General features: G+C 38.5%; 1 protein-coding gene and 1 pseudogene across 15 annotated transcripts in view; both read left to right on the top strand.

The window, feature by feature from the left end:
- The window catches only part of DENND4A (DENN domain containing 4A), a 132,046-nt gene that overhangs the window by 41,525 nt on the left and 68,445 nt on the right, over positions 1 to 22,076 (top strand). For all 15 annotated transcript variants that reach the window (XR_016218270.1, XR_016218271.1, XR_016218269.1 and 12 more), the window contains 7 exons: positions 3,896 to 4,145; positions 10,104 to 10,173; positions 12,330 to 12,499; positions 14,344 to 14,585; positions 17,361 to 17,427; positions 19,035 to 19,093; positions 21,729 to 21,873. Coding sequence is in view for 12 of the 15 variants with exons in the window: in XM_008268877.5 (XP_008267099.2) it covers positions 3,896 to 4,145; positions 10,104 to 10,173; positions 12,330 to 12,499; positions 14,344 to 14,585; positions 17,361 to 17,427; positions 19,035 to 19,093; positions 21,729 to 21,873 (1,003 nt within the window). In the remaining 3 variants the exon portion in view is untranslated. The remainder of the gene's footprint in view (positions 1 to 3,895; positions 4,146 to 10,103; positions 10,174 to 12,329; positions 12,500 to 14,343; positions 14,586 to 17,360; positions 17,428 to 19,034; positions 19,094 to 21,728; positions 21,874 to 22,076) is intronic.
- On the top strand, positions 5,888 to 6,591 carry LOC138844703 (large ribosomal subunit protein uL6 pseudogene; annotated as a pseudogene).

Here is a 22,076-nt window from a genome sequence, read left to right as displayed (position 1 = left end):
GGCAGAGGATTAGCCTAGTGAGCCGCAGGGCCAGCTTCAAAATAAACTTTTAACTCCATTTTTCCTCAAACATTTTGAAATACTTTCCTATTCTTGATACTCATACTTACCTTCCTATTCTGGATACTCATACTCTTATGAATTGTATGATTTACAAATATTTTTTCCCATTATGTGAGTTGTCTTTCATTTTTTATGATGTCTTTTGAAGCTGAAAAGTTTAGAGTTTTCTAGCTCAATAGTATATGGCTCAGAGGTTAATTACTGCCTAAAGTAATACAGCTAGTAGAAGGTAGTAGAACATAGAATTCAGATGCACCTACATTCTCTGTGTTTAGTTGCTCCTTTTTTTTTTTTTTTTTAAGATCTTTGTTTCTTTATTTGAATCAGAGTTAGAGTTAGAGTTAGAGTTAGAGTTAGAGTGAGTTAGAGTTAAAGTTAGAGTTAGAGTTAGAGAGATCTTCTATCCTCTGGTTCACTCCACAGATGGCCTCAATGGTTAAGGCTGGCCAAGGCAGAAGCCAGGAGCCAGGAGCTTCTTCCAGGTCTCCCATGTGAGTAGTAGGGGACTACACACTTGAGCCAACTATTGCTTTTCCCAAGCCATTAGCAGGAAGCTGGATCTGAAGTGGAGCAACCAGGACACAACCAGCACCCAAATGGGATATTAGCATTGCAGGTGGCGGCTTTACCTGCTATGGCACAATGCCAGCTGCTAGTTGCTCTTTTCTTATGTATACAATTAAAAATAAAATCTACTTGAGAGGCAGAGAAAGGGAGTGACAAAAAGTTTTGGTTCACTTCCCAAATGCTCACAATGGCCCCTACTTAGATGGGGCCAAAGCTAAGATCCAGGAACTCAATCCAGGTCTCACCTATACCTCCTAGGTTTTGCATTAGCAGGAAGCTGGAGTCAGGAGCAGAGCTGGGGATGGAACTTAGGTACTCTAATATGGGACATGGGTATCTTAACTGGTGTCTTAACCTCTAGCCAAATGCCTGCTCCAAGCTATCTTTTTTTTTTTTTAAAGTAAACACTTACACTAACATTAGGACTAGCACAGTTGCTATGATTAAGCTTCAAATTTATCTCAAAAATTCCAAACTAAAATATTGCTGACAGCCAGAATAATAATAGAAATGAAATATTATATTAGGGGCAGATGTTTGGCTTAGTGATTAAAATACTGCTTGTGGACCGGCGCTGTGGTGCAGCAGGTTAACACCTTGTCCTGAAGCGCCAGCATCCCATATGGATGCTGGTTTGAGACCCAGCTGCTCCACTTCCTATCCAGCTCTCTGCTATGACTGGGAAAGCAGTAGAAGATGGCCCAAGTCCTTGGGCCCTTGTACCTGCATGGGAGACCCGGAAGAAGCTCCTGGGTCCTGGCTTCGGATCAGCGCAGCTCTGGCCATTGTGGCCAACTGGGGAGTGAACCATTGATGGAAGACCTCTCTCTCTCTCTCTCTGCCTCTCTGCCTCTCTGCCTCTCCTCTCTCTGTGTGTAACTCTGACTTTCAAATAAATAAATAAATCTTTAAAATACTGCTTGGGACATCTGCATCCTGTATCAAAGGACCTGGGTTTGAGTCTCAACTGTGCTCCTGATTCTTAACTTCCTGCCAATGTGCAACCTGGGTGGAAGCAGGTGATGGCTCAAATGGTTGGGTCCCTGCCTTTTACGTGGAGACCTGGATTGAGTTCCTGGCTCCTTGCTCCTGGCTTCAGCATGAGCCAGCCCTTGCTGTTGCAGGTATTTGGGTAATGAACCAGCAAATATGGGGGTGCTCTCTCTGTGTCTCTGTTTCTTTTTTTTTTTTTTTTTTTTTTTTTTTTTTTTTTTTGACAGGCAGAGTGGACAGTGAGAGAGAGAGACAGAGAGAAAGGTCTTCCTTTGCCGTTGGTTCACCCTCCAATGGCCGCCGCGGCCGGCGCGCTGCGGCCGGCGCACCGCGCTGATCCGATGGCAGGAGCCAGGAGCCAGGTGCTTTTCCTGGTCTCCCATAGGGTGCAGGGCCCAAGCACCTGGGCCATCCTCCAGTGCACTCCCTGGCCACAGCAGAGAGCTGGCCTGGAAGAGGGGCAACCGGGACAGAATCCGGCGCCCCAACCGGGACTAGAACCCGGTGTGCCGGCACCGCTAGGCGGAGGATTAGCCTAGTGAGCCGCGGCGCCGGCCTGTGTCTCTGTTTCTATCACTGTCTCTCAAATAAAATTTTAAAAATTATATTAGAAATTAGAACAGGGGGCTGGCACTGTGGCACAGCAGGCTAAAGCCTGTATGAGCACTGATTCCAGTCCCAGCTGATCTGCTTCTGCTCCAGCTCCCTGCTAATGCACCTGGGAAAGCAGCAGGAGATATCCCAGCTTCCTGGGCCCCTGCACCTGTGTGGGAGACCCGGAGGAAGCTCCTGTCTTAGGCCTGGCCCAGCCTCAGCCATCTACTTGGGAGATCCTGGCTCAGCTCTGGCTATTACAGCCATTTAGGGATTGAACCAGTAGATGGAAGATTCTCTCTCTCTCTCTCTCTCTTTTTCTCTCTTTCTCTCTCTCTTTCTCTCTTTCTCTCCAACAGCATTTCAGGTTAATAAATAAATCTTAAAAAAAAAAAAAGAAATTAGAACAATTCCTGATACTAAACTTTATTTGTATGATGGGATTTTTGGTAAGGGAATTTTGATTTGTTTTTTAATAATTTTATTTGAAAGAGAGATAGAACAAGAGACTGAGAGAGATCCCTCATCTGCTAGTTGACTTCCTAAATGCCTAAAGCAGCCAGGGCTGGGCCAGGCCAAAGGCAGGAGCTTGAGGCTCGGTCCAGGTTTCCTGTGTGGGTGATAGAGATTCAAGTAAGTGAGCCATTGCCTGCTGCCTCACAGGGTGTGCATTAGCAGGAAGCCAGATTCAGGAGGAAAGCCCTGACTCGAAACCAGGCGCTTTGACATAGGATACGTGAGTCTTAAGCTCTGTGCCAAATGCCCATTCCAGTAAATAAGAGAATAGATTGATGTTGAAGACATTGCCTATTATAACAACTTTTGTAGCAAATTCAAAACACATTTATTACAGTAGAGCTTTAAACTTGCTTTTTGACTAATGCTTAGGACTTAACAAAGTACAAATCACTTTTGTGAGGGAATAATGTGATATTATTCAAGCAGAATATTCTCTTGACATCCCCAAGTACTTTTAAGTATAATATTTAGAAGACTTTTTTTAAAAAAAGATTTATTTATGTATTTAAAGGTAGCAGTATGGAGAGAGAAAGAGAGAGACTGAGATCTTCCATCTGCTAGTTCATACCTCAGATAGCCACCAAGTTCAGAGCTGGGCCAATCTGAAGCCAGGAGCTTCTTCCAGGTCTCCTACATGGGTGGCATGGGAAAAGTACTTTCTGCTGCTTCTCCCAGGCCATTAGTAGGGAGTTGGATTGAAAGTGGAGCAGCCAGTATACAAACCGGCACACCCTTATGGGATGTTTTGGCATCACAGGTGGTGGCTTTACCTGATACACCACATTGCTGGCCTCTCTTTTATAAAATTTTAACTTTGGCAGAAATGCAAATTACCTTTTCTAAAGAAGGTGCTTGATTTGAGAGAGAAAGAAAGATGTAGTAAAAGAATGCTTAAACAAATATTCTTGGATTTCTCTGGTTTATATTAACAAACACAAAGTCTAAATTTCTCCTTACATTGTTTAAATTTTACATAAAAAAACAAATTCTTTAATTTTTATGAACTGTGCTTGTAATAGCATGCAATTGCATGATTGTAATAGGAAATATTTTTATCACATGGCTACATTTAAGGATTAGTTCACGATGCCTGAGAATATTACTTTTCACATGTGAGAGTGCTTTGTGTATTTGTATATTCTTCAAATTTATTTTTTAGGGTTTTATATGACTGGAAAGAAAGATTGAAACAGGGCTGTGAAATTATTCAAAATACTCCCTATGGGCGCCCTGCAAATATTAGTGGCAGTACCTCATCACAAAGAATTTACATCACTTACCGAAGAGCCTCTGAAAACATGCCTCAAAATGCACTGGCTGTCACAGACATATGTATCATAATACCCAGTAAAGGAGAAAGTCCGCCGCATACATTCTGCAGAGTCGACAAGAATCTCAATAACAGCATGGTAAGTGACTCTTGTGCTGATAAAATTAACTACTGTTGAAAAGAGTGATTTTAAATGCATCTTTTTGTGAAAACACTGTATTTACAGAATTAACTAAAGATATTGGATATTTTATTTTTTAGAAAGTCATTTAGTTGTACTTTCAACTGTACTGTGCTAAAACCTTTGTACTGTGCTAAAACCTTTTTTTCTTTTAATTAAAAAAATAATTTTTTCCCCTATTGCAAGAGCAAAATAGTAACTGTGTCTTCCCTTCCATTTGTATACCAGATCCCCTACGTAAAGCCTAGCTTTAAAGACGGGACTTTGGTTCTTCCAGCTTTTATTGTGAATCCTCAGTGTTTCTGCTCCATCATATTATTTCCTCCAAAGCAAATGCAAAGCATGTTGCAAGATCTCCACCTTTACAAAACTTCTTGATTCCATATTTTTTCTTTTAAAATATAAATCAGATCATATCATTCCTTTGCTTAAGATTCTGAATGGCTTCCCATCTCACAGTAAAACCAAAGCCCTTCCAGTAGCCTTAAAGCCATGGATTATCTATAATTATCATCTTTTGTCTTTCTTCTTTCTTCATTATTTTGGATTTTAAAAGCCATTATGCGCGTGGCTCAATAGGCTAATTCTCCCCTGCGGTCAGGGTGCCAGATTCTGTCCCAGTTGCCCCTCTTCCAGGCCAGCTCTCTGCTGTGGCCCGGGAAGGCAGTGGAGTGTCGCTCCCCCTCTTCATGGAGGAACGACACTAAACCCTGCGCTGTTCTTTCGTCTGCTCGGCCCTCCCCGGGTTTGCTGCTGGTTCTTCCCGGGTTGGCTACTGTCCCTTCCACCTCCGTGGAAGGGCGGTTCCCCCTGGCCACACTCCCCACTTCCGCAGGGGAGCGGCACTCCGCCGGCCGGCTCTCTCGGGGGCTGCACAGGTGTTCCCCTTAGATGTTCCTGGTGCATGCCGTCTCTCTCCTCCTTTATAGTCCTCCTCCACCAATCCCAACTCGGCTGCCCACACGCCGAGTACGCTGCTCTCCTCCAATCAGGAGCAAGTCCTACGGTTTATTGGTTGAACTGGAGGCAGCTGCGTAGAAGCTGTTTTCTTCTCTCCCAGCGCCATATTGTGGGAGAGCAGATGCACAGAATAAGTCTTAATTCCAGTAACTTAGTCTAGTCCGGGTTGCTCCCCACAGTGGAGGATGGCCCAAGTGCTTGGGCCCTGCACCCGCGTGGGAGACCAGGAGAAGCACCTGGCTCCTGGCTGTGGATCAGCGCAGTGTGCTGGCCACAGCGGCCATTGGGAGGTGAACCAACGGAAAAAAGGAAGACCTTTCTCTCTCTCTCTCTCACTGTCCACTCTGCCTGTCAAAAAAATAAAAATAAAAGCCATTATGTACTTTCAAAAATATTGAGAGATGGGAAGGTGGTTTAAATTGTAAATCTAGGAAGAGGTATTTGGTGTAGTGGTGAAGATGTGGATGGGACACCCACATCCCATAAAAAGGCCTGATTTGAGTCCCGATTTTATCTTCCTAATGATGCAGACTCTGGGAGGCAACAGGTAACGGCTCTAGTACCTGGCCATTGTGGCCATTTGGGAAGTGAACCAGCAGTTAGAAGATTGCTCTCTTTCTTAACTTTGACTTTCAAATAAAATAAATCTTTAAAAATAAAAGAAAGATAAATTGATGGGTCCATGAATATGTTGTATATTTTGAAAAGTGTTTACTCTTCTTGCCACACCTACTGCGAGAATGAAGACCGTTTTCAGCAATTAGACTCAACATTCCAGAAAACGTCGACATTAGTCTGAAGGGGCACATAGTAATTATGAAGGGGCCCAGAGGAACCCTGCAGAGGGATTTCAGTCACATCAGTGTAGAACTCAGCCTCCTGGGGAAGAAAAAGAAGAGGCTCCAGGTTGACAAATGGTGGGGAAATAGAAAAGAACTGGCAGCTGTTCGCACCATCTGCAGTCATTTACAGAATATGATCAAGGGGGGTCACACTGGGTTTCCGTTACAAGATGAGGTCTGTGTATGCTCACTTCCCCATCAATGTGGTTATTCAAGAGAATGGGTCTCTTGTTGAAATCCAAAATTTCTTCAATGAAAAGTACATCTGAAGGGTTCAGATGAGGCCAGGAGTTGCCTGTTCAGTGTGTCTCAAGCCCAGAAAGGTGAATTAGTCGTTGAAGGAAGTGATATTGAACTTGTTTCAATTCTGCTGCTTTGATTCAGCAGGCAACAACAGTTAAAAATCAGGATATCAGAAAATTTTTGGATGGTATCTATGTCTCTGAAAAAGGAACAGTTCGGCAGGCTGATGAATAAGACCTAAAAGTTGTCTGGCTACAGAAACAGGAACCTAGATTGTGTCTTGTGGTATTTTAATATTGAAACAAAAGATCTATTGATTTGAAAAAAAAAAAAAAAGTTGACAGATTGCTGTGAAAAGTTAGTGGCAATGTATATTCCCAGAAGCCAGAGTGTCTTTTTCCCAGATTCTACATGTAACCAACGTTGGTTGCTTATGTTATTGGCTTTTTAATTATTGACCAATAGGAAATGATTCTGAGTTTAGTTTGTATTTCTTTGACTATTGTGGAGGTTGATAGTAGTCTCCCATTATCTGTGGCAGATGTGTTCCAAGAACCATGATGGATGTCTGGCCATTGGAGCCATTTGGGGAGTGAACCAGTGGATGGAAGGCCCTTCCCTCTGTCTCTCCCTCTCTCTGTCTGTAACTCTACCTCTCAAGTAAAAGTAAATAAATCCAAAAAAGAAGAAGAAGAAAGAAAACAGGGAGTTAACCATTCAGATATCACTGGCTGAGAATGTTGTGGGTGTGGGGGTGTGTGTGTGTGTTTGTTTCAAAGGCTGAGTGACAGAGTGAGAGGAAGAGAGAGAGCCAAAGAGAGTATCTCCTCCATCTGTTGTTCCACTCCCTAAATGCCCACAACAGCTGGGAGTAGACCTGGCCAAAGCCAGTAGCTTGGAACTCCATCCCAGTCTCCGACATGAGTGATAGGAACCCTAGTACTTGGGCCATCATCTGCTGTCTTCCACGCACACCAGTAGGAAGCTTGATCCAAAGAGCAGATATAGACATCCCAAATGATGGCTTAATCCCCTGCATCACAATGGCCGTCCCCCAAAAATGCTTTAAATTGAAGAAACCGTCTGGAAGGGTATTGTGGAGGAAACATTCCTAACTTGTTTAGGGAATAATAAGGATGGTGGGATTGAAACTAGAAGGCAAATTATATAGAGCCTTTAAGTAGGACTTTGACTTTTATTCTAAGTAAGATTGGAGTTTGAACAGAGGAGTGATGTGCTCTGACCATTTTTTTTTTTTAAGATTTATTTATTTATTTGAAAGGCAGAGTTATATATAGAGAAAGAGGGAGAGACAGATCTTTCATCCGCTGGTTCACTCTCTAAATGGCTGCAGCAGCAGGAGCTGGACCCATCTGAAGCCAAGAGCCAGCTTCCTCCAGGTCTCTCCATGTGGGTACAGGGGCCCAAGTACTTGTACCATCTTCTGTTACTCTCCCAGCTGCATCGGCAGTGTGATAGATTCAACGATGTCAGCACCACAGACAGTGGCTTTACTCACTATGCCACAGTGCCAGCCCCTTGACATTTGTTTTTAAAGGATAACTAGTAATAGATTGTAGTGGGAAGGAAGGATGGAAGTAAGGAAACTGGGAAATTGTTAAAATCTGTGGTAGTAGTAGTGGATTTTCAGTGACATTGTATTTTTATTTGCATCTGAACAGTCTTTCATAGAGCTAATTATTTTACTTCTATTTCAAAAACTTAAATCAATTTTTATTTATTTAGTGATGCTCATTGAAATCCTACTGTGTGTAAGCCACTGGAAGTATATTGGTGAAGTCTTTTTTTTTTTTTTTTTTTTTAATTTTGACAAAGTTAGTGAGAGAGAGAGAGAGAGACAGAGAGAAAGGTCTTCCTTCCGTTGGTCCACCCCCCCAAATGGCCACCATGGCAGGTGCACTGCGCTGATCCAAAGCCAGGTGCCTCCCCCTGGTCTCACATGTGGGCGCAGGGCCCAAGCACCTGGGCCATCCTCCAGTGCCCTCCCAGGCCACAGCAGAGAGCTGGACTGGAAGAGGAGCAACCAGGACCAGAACCCGGCACCCATATGGGATGCCGGCGCCGCAGGCAGAGGACCAACCAAGTGAGCCACAGCGCCGGCCCCATGGTGAAGAGTCTGTGGCCTCACTGAGTTTATATTCAAGTGGGGAAGACAGATAACCAATATAGCATATAATTATAGGAAGTAACAAGTTATCTGAAGAATAAAGAGGTTAGGGTGATGAGGGTGCTGTTTTGGTCAGGACACTTAGTACAGCCTCTCATGAGGTGACATTTGAGCACAGACCCAAATAAAATGGGCACAGGTAATAAAGTGTGAAGGCCTCACTTTCCATGTATACTTGGTGTGTTTGAGGAGAGGCAGAGAGACCAGTGAGGTTGGAGACATGACCACGGGCTGCAGCTATCAGATTTATAAGGACTCTGTGACCTGGAGTAAGGAGTTTGGATGTTGTTCTTAATTTGATACAAAGTCATTTGAGAATGACATTATTTAATTTCATCCTAATAGGCTCACTTTGGCTATGGAGAGTGGACTGTTGAGAAATAAGACAGAAAGCTGAGAGATTGATTAGAAGGCTACAGCAGTAAAAGTGGAAAATGATAATTCTGTCAGAAGTAGTAGTAGTAGTAATGTAGTAGTAAATGTAGCGCCATTTTTGGGGTGGAAGACACTGGGTGGAAGAGCATGTTTGATAGGACAAGGTCATGGTAAATGTCAGATGCTGTTAAACATAGAAGTACAGGTGTCAAATAGGCAGCTGGACTCGAGTCTAGATTTGGTGATGATGATGGTTTTTGTAGCTGATCCTAGAAATGTGAGACTCCTCAGTGCCACAGCAGAAAGCTAGATTGGAAGTAGAGCAGCCAGGACTTGAACCAGTGCCCATCTGGGATGCCAGCACTGCAGGCGGCAGCTTTACCAGCTACGCCACGTGCTAGCCCCAAGCATAGCTTCTTTTGATTCCACAATCCATTCAATTACTGATTTTTCTCAACTCCTTTTATCAAAACTTTCCAAGAGTTGTAATTTGCTATATCCATTTCCTTCTCATTCTCTCCTGAAACCATTCCATATCCAGCTTTCTGCTGTGGCCTTCCCCCCCTCCCCTCCCTCTCCCCCCCTCCCCCCCCTACTTCTCTGCCTCTCCTCTCTAGCTCTGCCTTTCAAATAAATACATAAATCTTTAAAAAAATAAGATATACTCATAAGTGCCTGTTTATTTTATGAGTATTGTCCAAAGTTTAGACTTAGGAAAAAATCAAAGTTGTTGTGGCAGCTTAATTTTTCCTTATTACTGCTGTTGCAAGGGGAAAATGTTAAATTTAATTTTTTTTCTGAAGGAAAAGTGGGTAATGACTCCAGTAAAATGCTGACAAAATAACCAATTGAAAATAGTTATCAGGCGTGGGTGAGTATTTGGCACAACAGTTAAGATGCTGCGTGGGACACCTGCACCCCATATTGGAGTACCTGGATTCAAGTCCTTTTTCTGTTCCCAGTTCCAGCTTCCTGCTGATGCACACTGTGGAGGCAGCAGGTGGTAGCCCAAGTACTTGAGTTCTTGCCACCCACATGAGAAACCCAGATTAAGTTCCTGACTCCTAGCTTTGGCCTGTTCCAACCCTGGCTATCATGGGCATTTGAGGAGTAAACCAAACAGTAGCTGAGAGAACTCTCATTGCCTCTCTGTCTTAAAAATAAATTAATTAAATAATATAAATATTTTAAAAACAGAACTTCTTTCCTACATATTAGATAATGTGTACTGGAGAGATCATAGAGATTCTGTTTTATCAGATTGCTACCTAAAATTAAATATGTCTTTCTTTTTCTATCTTAATTCAGTGGGGATCAGCAGTGTACTTGTGTTATAAGAAATCGGTGGCAAAGACAAACACTGTGTCTTACAAAGCTGGTAAGTATAATTGTTCATGCATTGTGTTTTATGGAGAACAGTTAGGTTAAAGAAACAACCTACCTATGATGTGGCAGTTTCAGGACTGATGCTGCAACCCATGTCTTTCAATTTTCAGTTTTGAGTTAATCCATATGTTTTGAATGCTTAATGGAAGATTTATTTGAACAGAAGGTGGATTTTTAAAACTTTTAAGTTTAAATAAATAACTAGGTACCATATCTTTCAAAGTTTTTAGATTAGTAAATTTGAAAGAAAAGATATTGATTTCCTGAAATTAATGTTTCTGTGGTATTTTATTAAATTTAGTCATATTTCTAGTTCATATGTAATTTTATTTCATAACTGACAACTTATAAAATAGTTTGCCATCTAGAATGAAGTGTTCAGTTTTCAGAGACTCTCAAAATGTGAAAAATACTATCATATTTACAAGAGAGAAGATTTAGCCTTTTTAAATGTACATTTTAAAAATTAGACTCAAGGAGCCAGCACCATAGCTCACTTGATTAATTCTCTGCCTTGCGGCGCCGGCATCCCATATGGGCGCCGGGTTCTAGTCCCAGCTGCTCCTCTTCCAGTCCAGCTCTCTGCTGTGGCCCGGGAGGGCACTGGAGGATGGCCCAAGTGCTTGGGCCCCTGCACCCACATAGGAGACCAGGAGGGGGCACCTGGCTCCTGGCTTCGGATCGGCGTAGCACCAGCTGTAGCAGCCATTTTGGGGGTGAACCAGCGGAAGGAAGACCTTTCTGTCTCTCTGTCTCACTATCTAACTCTGTCAAATAAAAAAAAAATTAGACTCAAGATTTTCTTTTACGTTGATTTTCTAGGAACTACAGTTCATCACTGTTTTTGTACTTTCCAACTTTACTGTTACTTCATGACTTGAGATGGCAGTACAGAGATAACTATAGATCCTCATGGACCTACTGTCTGGATAGCATATAATTAGAAAATTTTAGAAATGCCTTGAACCTTAGTTTAAGTAGTTAATCTTACTTTATAGATGAGAAAAACAGTTTCATCAGTATGCAATTTGTCCATAATCATAGAGATATTAGTGGCAGAACCAAACATTCTTATTCACATTTTATGATTTTGCTTTTGTGGCGATGTCTAGTGATGACTTCTACTTTATTTTAAGGGTTTCAAGGTCAAGGAACTTATTTTTTGTTTCAAGTTCCACAAAATGCTTTCCAGACTAGTCTACCTAATATGAAATATAGGACATTTGAAACTCTAGCTTCATGTACTCTAGGGTTATTTATAAACTAAGCTTTAATTGGTTCTGTTCTGAAAAGATTGTAAATATCACGTAAAAGTATGACTCTTCTGTTTTTATGAATAATTTTCTTGTGTTTGTGCTAGAAGTTATATATATGTGTATATATATAATTTCATATAAATGCATGTTCCATGGAATGTGTAAATGTCTCCTGAGGGAGAATTATTGAGAACTAATGAAGTGGACATATGCAAATAAGGATATTGAAAATTTTAAAAAATTAATGTGCTGTTAGGTAATATGACTAAACTGAATTTTTAGAAATGTATGTATGTTTCTATAAGATTCTTTTTCTTGTTAGCCTTAACGTAGTCTTTGTGGATGAAGCCTGATAAATATTAAGTAGTTAGTTAAAATGTTAATTAGGGTGCTTTTTAAAATTTTATTTATTTGTTAGAGAGGCAGAGAGAGAGAGATCTATCTTCCATCTGCTGGTTCACTCCCCAAATGGTCACAATGGCCAGAACTGGGCTGATCCAAAGCCAGGAGCCAGGAGCTTCTGGGTCTCCCACGTGGGTACAGGGGCCCAAGGACTTGGACCATCTTCTTCTGCTTTCCCAGGCACATTAGCAGGGAGCTGGAACAGAAGTGGAACAGCCAGGACTTGAACCGGCGCACATATTGCATCCTGGCACTGTAGGAGACAGCTTTACCCACTATGCCACAGTGCCGGCCCCTAATGTTACTTAGTTTTAATATTTGAGAACTGATGTCTATCTGAATCCTGCTAACGCATTGAGAGTTACTTGATGAACATGTATTTAATGTTTTAGCCTTCCAGATATGTGAAATGATAATGCATTTTGTTGTCATTCAAATCATGAACACATAACTCAAGAAGTAATGGCCTAATTTTTTTGATATTTTATAGGTCTGATTTGTAGATATCCTCAAGAAGATTATGAGTCCTTTTCATTACCAGAGTCTGTTCCCCTATTTTGTTTACCAATGGGTGCAACAATTGAATGTTGGCCACCAAATAGCAAGTACCCTCTTCCTGTATTTTCTACCTTTGTGTTAACTGGAGCCTCAGCTGAAAAGGTATTATATATTTTAACAAATAGTATCTGTGGGTTTCCTGTACATTGTGAAGTCTAATATTTTGTATAATGGAAGGAATAGTAGAAAAACTAACTGGTTAAGTTAAATCCATTCTACATAATTCTTCCACTTGGTTAAGTAAGGTGTGTCCAAAGACATAGAAAAAAAAAGAATGTTCATCTTTAATTAACAAAGAATTATTCTTAGGTGTTTAAATCCAACTGAAAATTGATCCCTGTTAAAAATAAGAGTGGGAATAAGAGAGGGAGGAGATGTACAGTTTGGCACACACTCCCTCGGACTTACCCCTAAGAGTAAAGCTAAAAACTTGCCATGGGACTCTAGATCCCATTAAGTTGGCAGGTACCAATGCCATCTTACTAGTTAAAAGGATCGGTTTAAGTTCATAACTGATCAGAAAGATAGGATTAAGTGTCAAAGGGATCACATAAATAAGACTAGTGTCTGCTAATAATAATTGATAGAATTCAAATGGAGGGAATGATCCAACATGGGACATAGGCCACACAGCAGACTCATAGAATGACAAATGCCCTAAACAGCATTCTGGCCTCAGAATCAGCCCTTAAGGCATTCAGATCTGGCAAAAAAGCCCATGAGAGTATCTCAGGCATGGAAAACCAAGATATTGTGGCAACAAATGACCTAAATGAAAGGTCTCTGTGGGTGAGATCCTGGTGGAAAGAAGGGACTATCAAAGAAGGAGGTAACTTTCTCTGAAGGGAGGAGAGAACTTCACTTAGGATTATGGCCTTGTCTAAATAAGGTTGGAGTCTGTGAACTCAAGAGGCTTCCATAGCCTTGGCAGCTCATGACAAGAGCCTTGGTTGATTACTAACGTCATAAATAACAGCGTCAATTATTAAATCAACAACAGGAGTCACTGTGCACTTGCTCCCCATGTAGGACCTCTGTCCTTAATGTGTTGTACTATGAGAATTAACGGTAAAACTAATCTTCAAACAGTAGTTTATACTTTGTGTGTCTGTGTGGGTGCAAACTGTTGAAATCTTTACCTAGTATAGAGTTGATCTTCTGTATATAGAGCTAGTTAAAAATGAATCTAAATGAAGAATGGGATGGGAGAGGGAGTAGGAGATGGGATGGTTTGCAGATGGGAGGGTGATTATGGGGGGAAAAACTGCTATAATCCAGAAGTTGTACTTTCAAAAATTGTATTTATTAGATAAAAGTTTTCTATTAAAAGAATGTTCAGTCTGTTCCATCCTCTTAAATACTTTATTTTTGAATATCATAAAAGATTTTTTCATCATCAAATGATGATCCTTCATAGGTTCGTTTTATATAATGAAGTTTTTAAAGTAATACGAAAGAGATTATATAATATATAATGCAGTTTAGAATAATAAACTGTTATAGTTGGAAAGGACCTTGGAAATCATGTAGTCTCACATCCTCATACCATAATATAAGGAAATTGAGAACCAAAGTTGGAATTTATATTTTATTATCTAAAATTCTGCCCACTTTCTACTAAATAATTATTTTTAACCATTTTCTTATGAAGAATAATGAGACAATTGCTTTTGTTATTTTAAACATACAATTTAATTAAGCACCTTTTTTCATTAAGAAAGACACATGAGGTATTTAATAATAAAGATGTATGAGAATAGCACTATGTAGAAGAAAGCACTGTATAGATATGACACTATCAAGAAAGCAAGAGAGATAACTGATTACCAATATGTTCCTAGTGTCTGGTACCTCTGTTGGCTCATAGTAAGCATAGATTTAACTGATGATGTGATTGGAACAAATTGAACAAAGTGTATTTATTCAATAAATTGCTTGTTTTGCAGGTCTATGGTGCTGCTATTCAGTTTTATGAACCATATCCTGAGGAGAATCTCACAGAAAAACAGAGACTTCTTTTAGGTTTAGCATCATTGGCAGATGGGAAATCTGATAGTTCCAAAACAATTCACACTAACAAATGCATCTGTCTTCTTTCTCATTGGCCTTTTTTTGATGCATTCAGGAAGTTTCTGACTTTTCTGTACCGTTACTCCATCTCTGGACCTCATGTTCTTCCAATTGAGAAGTAAGTTAGACGTCTTTTAGCTTAAAATTTGGCAAACATTTCCACTGTGTGGTATATTTGTACTGGTAATTGAGTAAACTTCATATGGAAACTAAATTCCTTCAGAGTTATTTGGAAAAAAAAGGATTTGATTATTTCATTCAGGTAATATTTCTCCATTTATAGTCTTGTTATTGCAAATAATTTTCTCAGAAAATTCAGTGTTTCATTTATTTTTAAGTTAATTATTTAAATTTTTAAAAAATTCCTTGTGAAGTTTAGAGATCTTTATCTGGAGACATTGGAACTTTTTCTAGTAATTTTGTATTTCTTTTTTACATAAAATTTAGGTTTGTTATGAACCTTTAAAATTTTCCCTCACTATTTTTGAATATTAATGTAAAAGACAAATTAGGTAATATTTTTTTCCTTTTTTAATTTTAATTTTAGTGATATACTTTAAAGTCACTAAAAAAGAATGTTTTCTGCAATAAGACATAACACAAATGAGATATAAATATCTCCATTGTCCGACTATTGTTTATCTATCATTTAAGCTCTTTTGTGTACTTTGGAAGAATCTTCTTAACTCTAAAATTGTTGGAGAGGTGATATCATGAGACCACTCGGTACTCCATTTTATTCTTTGATTTTTCCTTACCTTTTCTACTCTCACATCCAAATTCTAAATCAATAGTTCTCAAGTTGTTTTTTGCCCAAAGATTCCTTTATAGTCTTAAAAAATTGGGGACCCTGAAGAACTTTTGTCTGTTTTATCTATCCATGTTTACTGTAATAGAAATTAAAACAAAAATTTTTTAATGTTTATTAATTGACAAAATAATAATCCTGTTACATCTTCACATAAATATCATTTTGGAAAATAACTGTTTTCCAAAATAAAAATCAATTAATGAGAAGAGTTGCATTGTTTTAACATTTTTGTAAATCTCTAATGGCTGGCTTAATCGAACACAGCTGGGTTCTCATATACAGATCTGCATTCAGTCTATTGCACTAGTTGTTTTGGTTGAAGTATGTAAACAAAAACTGGCCTCAAACAGATGTGTAGGTGGAAAAGGGAGGAGCATTTGAATGTCTTTCCAGAAAATTACGGATTTTTTTTTTTCTTTTTTGGCACTGCACCAAAGCTTGACAAGTGGGTAATTGCAATGTGAAATCTGAAACCTTAACAATGAACTTTCTCTGTTTCATTAATTTTGCTCATGCATGATTTTGTAGCACTGTGCATTGGTCTTTTGGTAACTATAAGCAAATTTTCCACATGTAAACAGACTTTGTTATTAATATTGAAAAAGTCACGTTTGTTGATATCATCCCCTTCTCATCAGAAAAGTTTTTGAGTATTGGGAAGCTGTCAAGCACATGGTGGCAGAATTCCACTTTTTATTAAAAAGTTTGAGTTTAATTATCAGCAACAAATGCCTCCAGTAGTTTTCCTTGTCCTGTTTATTTTCATATAGAAAATATCTGCTGAATAGCCAGCACTGGATAACTATTTTTTGGTAGTTGTCTTTTAAGCAAAAATGGCATTCTGTGAAAAAAGAAGTAGCTAATTCACTTGTAACTCAGTTTCAACAGTGCTTTACCAAAATCTACTTCATGTACTTCATTGATATACTAATAAATGATACTTATTATCTGATCAAAGACTTTTTAAGGAAAATAGACATTATTTTACTGAGTGTATAATAATGAACAACCATAGTACAGTTGCCACTGCCTTGATTCACCCTGAGATGCCTTACCATTTTACCCACAATGCTTTTGCACCATCATTGCAAATTTCAACACAGTGGAAAAAGCAGATGATGTTTTAGTATTAACATAAAGATAGTTTTGACCTTTCAGGTCCTCCCTGAATGGACCTGGGAGATCTTTAGCAGTTTGTGACTCACGTGGATTTCTTCTCTTCTAACTACTTTAGATAATTGAAGCAGCTGTGTGTTCTATGCTGCTCATTTGGTTTTTGTTTGTTTGTTTGTTTGTTTGTTTTTGGTTTGTGAGTGCCTTAATGGTGGAGACTAATAGCTTTATGCCTAGTTTACACTCCTTGTCATATCTGGCAATGTATTATACTTAGTAAATAGTCAAAACATGTTTGCACAATTAGTATGTTTTTCTATCTAGTTGAAATTATCTCAGTTCTAAAACCAAGAGGATTTTAAGATAATATTCAAAAGAAAAATAAAGCAGAAATAGACAATGTTGTTCCTTAAAGAATAAAAAGAATTTTTTACTGTGGTTGCCTTTTTTTCTGTTTTGCAGTATGCAAAGTAAAACCATTGATCTAGCTTTCTATCTATTTTATTCTGGGTAAAAACCTTTAAAGTCAGTAATAGAATTTGTAACTTACTGTTATAAGGTATATTTTTCATCTTTTAGAAATAATTAAACTCTTTAATTTTGGTTGTTTTGCTTCCAAAATATAAATAATTGACTATGAAAGTTTATTTAAGATGTAAGAATTAGCTTCTTTGGTGATAACCACATCACTGATGTGTTGTAAATTACCTACACTGGGAGAGGTAAAAGTTAAAATGACCTTTGAGACATTCGTTAACAGATATTTTTGAATGTGAGTAACTATTGTAAAGGGTTTTAATTGGACAAATGATTTTTGGTTGTCAGTTGCTCTCTGGTTTTCATAGTATAGGATTTTACAATTATAAGTGTACAGGACTTTTAACTCAGCTTGACCTTGTGATGCTGTGTTAACCTCAGTAGCTTATGGTATTCACTTTGGAATCAATTGGGTTTTCCTTTGTTTTTAAGGCATATTTCTCATTTTATGCATAAAGTTCCTTTTCCATCTCCTCAGAGACCACGGATTTTAGTTCAGGTAAGATTTCCTTGAAATGAGGGCTCTGTGGATTATTATTGGCTGTCAAGATGTAACATAAGAATAACAGTTTTAACAGGGGAAAAATCAAGTGAAATCTAAAGAGAACCAGATGCTCTTTGATATTGAAGTTTGGGACCTTAGTGTTTTATTAGCTGTCTGCCAGATAGCTGTTTTCCCTTAGAGAAAGGGATGCAGAGTTAAAGTAGATGGAAGTCAGCATTTTTAACACGAAGAAAGGGGCTTTTCTTCTCTAAATTTGTTCCAGGTATTTGAAAGTTTATGCCTTTGGCAATCATTTAAGTCAAATGTTTTAGAATAGATAGAAGGAAAAGTTGTATGTTTGCACATATTGCAAGAGGAAAGGAATGCCATATATCTTTGATGTGAAGGAGAAGTCTAAAATGAATATAAATAATTTTACCCATTTATTTCCCCAATTGAATATATCTTTCCTCTTACTGTTTTTATTTTGTTTTTGTATGTAATCTTGATAGGTAAGTTGTTTGCTTATTTGATCATTTTGAAGTTTTGGGTTTTTTTGAGATTTATTTATTTGAAAGGCAAAATTAGAGACAAAGGGAGAGACAGAGAGAGATCTTCCATCCTCTGATTCACTTTCCAAATGTCTGCAACAACTAGGGCTGGGCTAGGCCAAAGCCAGGAGCTTTTTCCAAGACCCCTGTGTGGGTGCAGGGGCCTAAACACTTGGGCCATCTTCTGCTGATTTTTCCAGGCCGTTAGCAGGGAACTGGATTGGAAGTTTAGCAGCCGAGATTCAAACTGACGGCCATATGGGACACTGGTATCACAGGCAGCAGCTTTTACATGCTACAACAAAGTGCTATCCCCTGAAGTGATTTATATAAAAGAAAAGATTATCATATATTATCACTGTGTGTGCATTACTGTGTTTATCAGTAAATGAAATGTGAATAAAAGTAGTTGCAATATTTTATGGATACTGATAAAATATCTAGATGTTTATCATTTTGATAAGCTTTATAATCAATCTGCATATCCACATGCTAGTCCCATGTAATTTCTTGGTATTTAGTGCCAGAATTATATATAACATATTGAATTTGAATACGCAAAACAATAGTAGTTGATAAACCTCTGTTATGGACCTATATACGACATACTAGTATTTTAGTCTTGTAGTGCATCCAGTTTCTGTTGCAGCTTTTCAGCCTTGCTGTTACAGCACAAGAGCCGCTAGTTAATGTGGAAGGCATGAGCGTGCCTGTGTTCCAGTAAAACTTTGTTTACAAAAAAAGGCACCCTGTGAATTTGCCCTGTAAGCCATAGGTTTGCTGATCTGGTTTTATGGTAGTAAGTGAATAATTTATTCTTTCAGTGCAGATTCATTAAAATGGTAGCAGGGAAATATTGAGGACAGAAATAGAGAGGATTTAAAGTAAGAATTAGTGGTTGTTTGGAAGGGGTGAGTGGTTAAGATCCTTAGTAAGTGATGTAAAATATTCCTTGTCATGCTAAATGAGTGGAGTGAAATTTTATATCATTATTCTATATGTTTTTTAACCAGAAAGTGGTGCTTTAAAGTTCATCTTTATGTTTTAAATACTTTATTTTAAATCTTCCAGTTATCACCACATGATAATCTGATTCTAAGTCAGCCCGTTTCATCACCTCTTCCACTAAGGCAAGTAAAACTTCGTTTCTATTTGTGTTTCTCTATATCTAGTGTGAGCTAAAAAAACAAATGTTTTCTTTTTCCCACCTAAAGCATCAGATGTTGATGGAAATACTTCTCATTTAACTGTTTTGTATCTAGATTCTCTTAGATATTTGGGTACAATTTTTCAAGAAAAATTGTATATCTGTTTATCAACATTAGATACTGATACACAAATGGACATATATGTGTGGATCATAATTATTTTTAGCTTTATCCTCTGAAGAATGTTTAGATATAATTAATTTTAAAATTAACAAGCTGTTTAAAAGTTATTAAACTATAGAATAATGAATTTTATCACCTTAAAAGTACAGAGAAATTATGAAAGATGTTTTCTCTATAATTTCATTTTTTGAGATTTAATCAGCTGTATAATTTTTCCATCAGAGAAATAGTTACAATGTAATTAAGTTATTATGTGGCATGCACCTAAGGGAAACCACCTGCCATTCTTGACAGTAACTTTGTAAGAATTACAGATGATTTCATCACCAGCTCTCAGCCCAGAGTGACCAGTGTTTTCATAACTTAGAGCTGAAAACACACTAGAAACATTGACTGTGACAATGTATGAATGGTTCTAAAATACCCATGGACTTCCTTTGGGTATCAGCTATATTGAGAAATAATTCACAAACATACAGTTTACCTGATTTAAGTATACAATTCAGTGATTGTATTTACAGAGTTCTCTAACTATCCCCAACATAAATTTTAGAATATTTCCATCACCCTAAAGAGAAGCCTGTAGCTTCATTCTTCCCATCCTTGCATGCACACACACAAACACATTCTCACACTCTCTCCATCCCTGGAAAACCACTAATCTGCTCTCTGTCTCTATAGATTTGCCTCTTCCAGACATTTCATATAAGTGGAATCATACTGTATGTGACCTTTTGTTTCTGGCTTCTTTCACCTTACATGTTCCCAAGTTTTATCCATGCTGTAGCGAGATTCCATACTTCACTTTTTATTGCCAGTTAATATTCACTGTAAAGGGATACCATATTTATGCATCCATTGGTTGGAATGTTTCCACATTTTGGCTGCTGTGAGTAATGTTGCTGTGAACATACATAACATTTTTGTAGATATGATTTCACTTCTCCCAGAGACATTTTGTTACTAGTTTTGCTTTATTTCTTTTTTCTTTTTTCTTTTTTTCTTTTTTTTTTCTTTTTGACAGGCAGAGTTAGACAGTGAGAGAGAGAGATAGAGTTATAGAAAGGGACAGAGAAAGGTCTTCGTTCCATTGGTTCACCCCCAAAATGGCCACTACGGCCAGAATTTTGCTTTATTTTTTTTTTTTTAAATCTACTGAGCCGGTGCCACAGCTCACTAGGCTAATCCTCCCCTGCGGCGCCGGCACACCGGGTTCTAGTCCTGGTTGGGGCACCAGATTCTGTCCCACTTGCTACTCTTCAAGTCCAGCTCTCTGTTGTGGCCCGGGAGTGCAGTGGAGGATGGCCCAAGTGCTTGGGCCCTGCACCCGCATGGGAGACCGGGAGGAAGCACCTGGCTCCTGGCCTCGGATTGGCGCAGTACGCGAGCCGTAGCAGCCATTTTGGGGGTGAACCAACGGAAGGAAGACCTTTCTCTCTGTCTCTCTCTCACTGTCTAACGCTGCCTGTCAAAAAAAAAAAAATCTACTGAAACCAGTTACTTAACATAATATAGGCAGAATATTACTTGGCATACAGAACTATCTGTTTTGTAAATTCAGTATTTTTTTTTAATATTTATTTTATTTATTTGAAAGAGTTAGAGTTGTAGACAGAGAGAGAGAGGTTTCCATCTGTGGTTTACTCCCCAGATGGCCGCAACAGCTGGAGCTGCACCAATCCAAAGCCAGGAGTCAGGAGCTTCTTCTGGGTCTCCCACGTGGGTACAGGGGCCCAAGGACTTGGACCATCTTCTTCTGCTTTCCCAGGCACATTAGCAGGGAGCTGGAACAGAAGTGGAACAGCCAGGACTTGAACTGTTGCCCATATTGCATGCCGGCACTGCAGGTGACGGCTTTACCCACTACGCCACAGTATTTCATTACCTTTGTGAGATCTGAGTTTATTGTTTTAGTTATTAATTTGCTTTGTATTTCATCACTTTATAGCACTTGATTTCCTATAACTATTACCATTACAATAGTAAGAATTATCCATTTATAAATCTGGATTTTAATATGTATACTTATTTACCTTAAGGGAGGTTGGGCTTACATTCATATAGTTTTTCTGATAATTACAGTAGATGTTCCATGCTCAAAGATTTCCATTTAAAAATTTGTTTTCAACCAAAGCATCCTATTTGTAAATTGAATTTGTTATTTGGACATGCATATATGTCAGATATTTTTATATAAAATGAAGCAGTGAATTTTCATTTTCCATATTGAATATACTACAGAAGAATGAATGATTTTGAAGCCCTATAAAACTGAATTATTTTCATCATGTGTGATACAGTGTTCTCCCTGCATAAAAAAAGAGATGAATATATAATACAAGTCAGACCCTAACCTTGAACTTTTCTCCCTTGTTTTAGATAAGTAGGTGTGTATGTCTATTTTTTAATTATACGTTTTTATTTGGATTGACAGTGGTGGCAAGTTTTCAACACTACTTCAGAATCTAGGCCCTGAGAATGCTGTAACACTACTGGTGTTTGCAGTAACAGAACATAAAATTCTCATTCATTCCTTACGACCTTCTGTGCTTACTAGTGTGACAGAAGCATTAGTGTCTGTAAGTATCACAGTTTCTCATTAGCAATCAATTTATTTTCAATTTAATTTATGCATACAATTAAAAGCTATTTGAATGCTTACCTAAAATTCAGAGTGATGAATTATGTTTTGGAAGCAACTTTAATTTCCTGATCATTAACTCATTAGTTACAACTGTTTAATTCATTATTAAGCATTAAACTTTAGGTGATAATATTGAAA

This window comes from Oryctolagus cuniculus, chromosome 12 (genome assembly GCF_051225735.1).
Source record: "Oryctolagus cuniculus isolate XC-2025 breed Fujian yellow rabbit chromosome 12, ASM5122573v1, whole genome shotgun sequence".
Lineage (NCBI taxonomy): Eukaryota > Metazoa > Chordata > Mammalia > Lagomorpha > Leporidae > Oryctolagus > Oryctolagus cuniculus.
The sequence above is the reverse complement of the archived record's forward strand: the minus strand, read 5'-3'. Positions and strand labels throughout refer to the sequence as shown.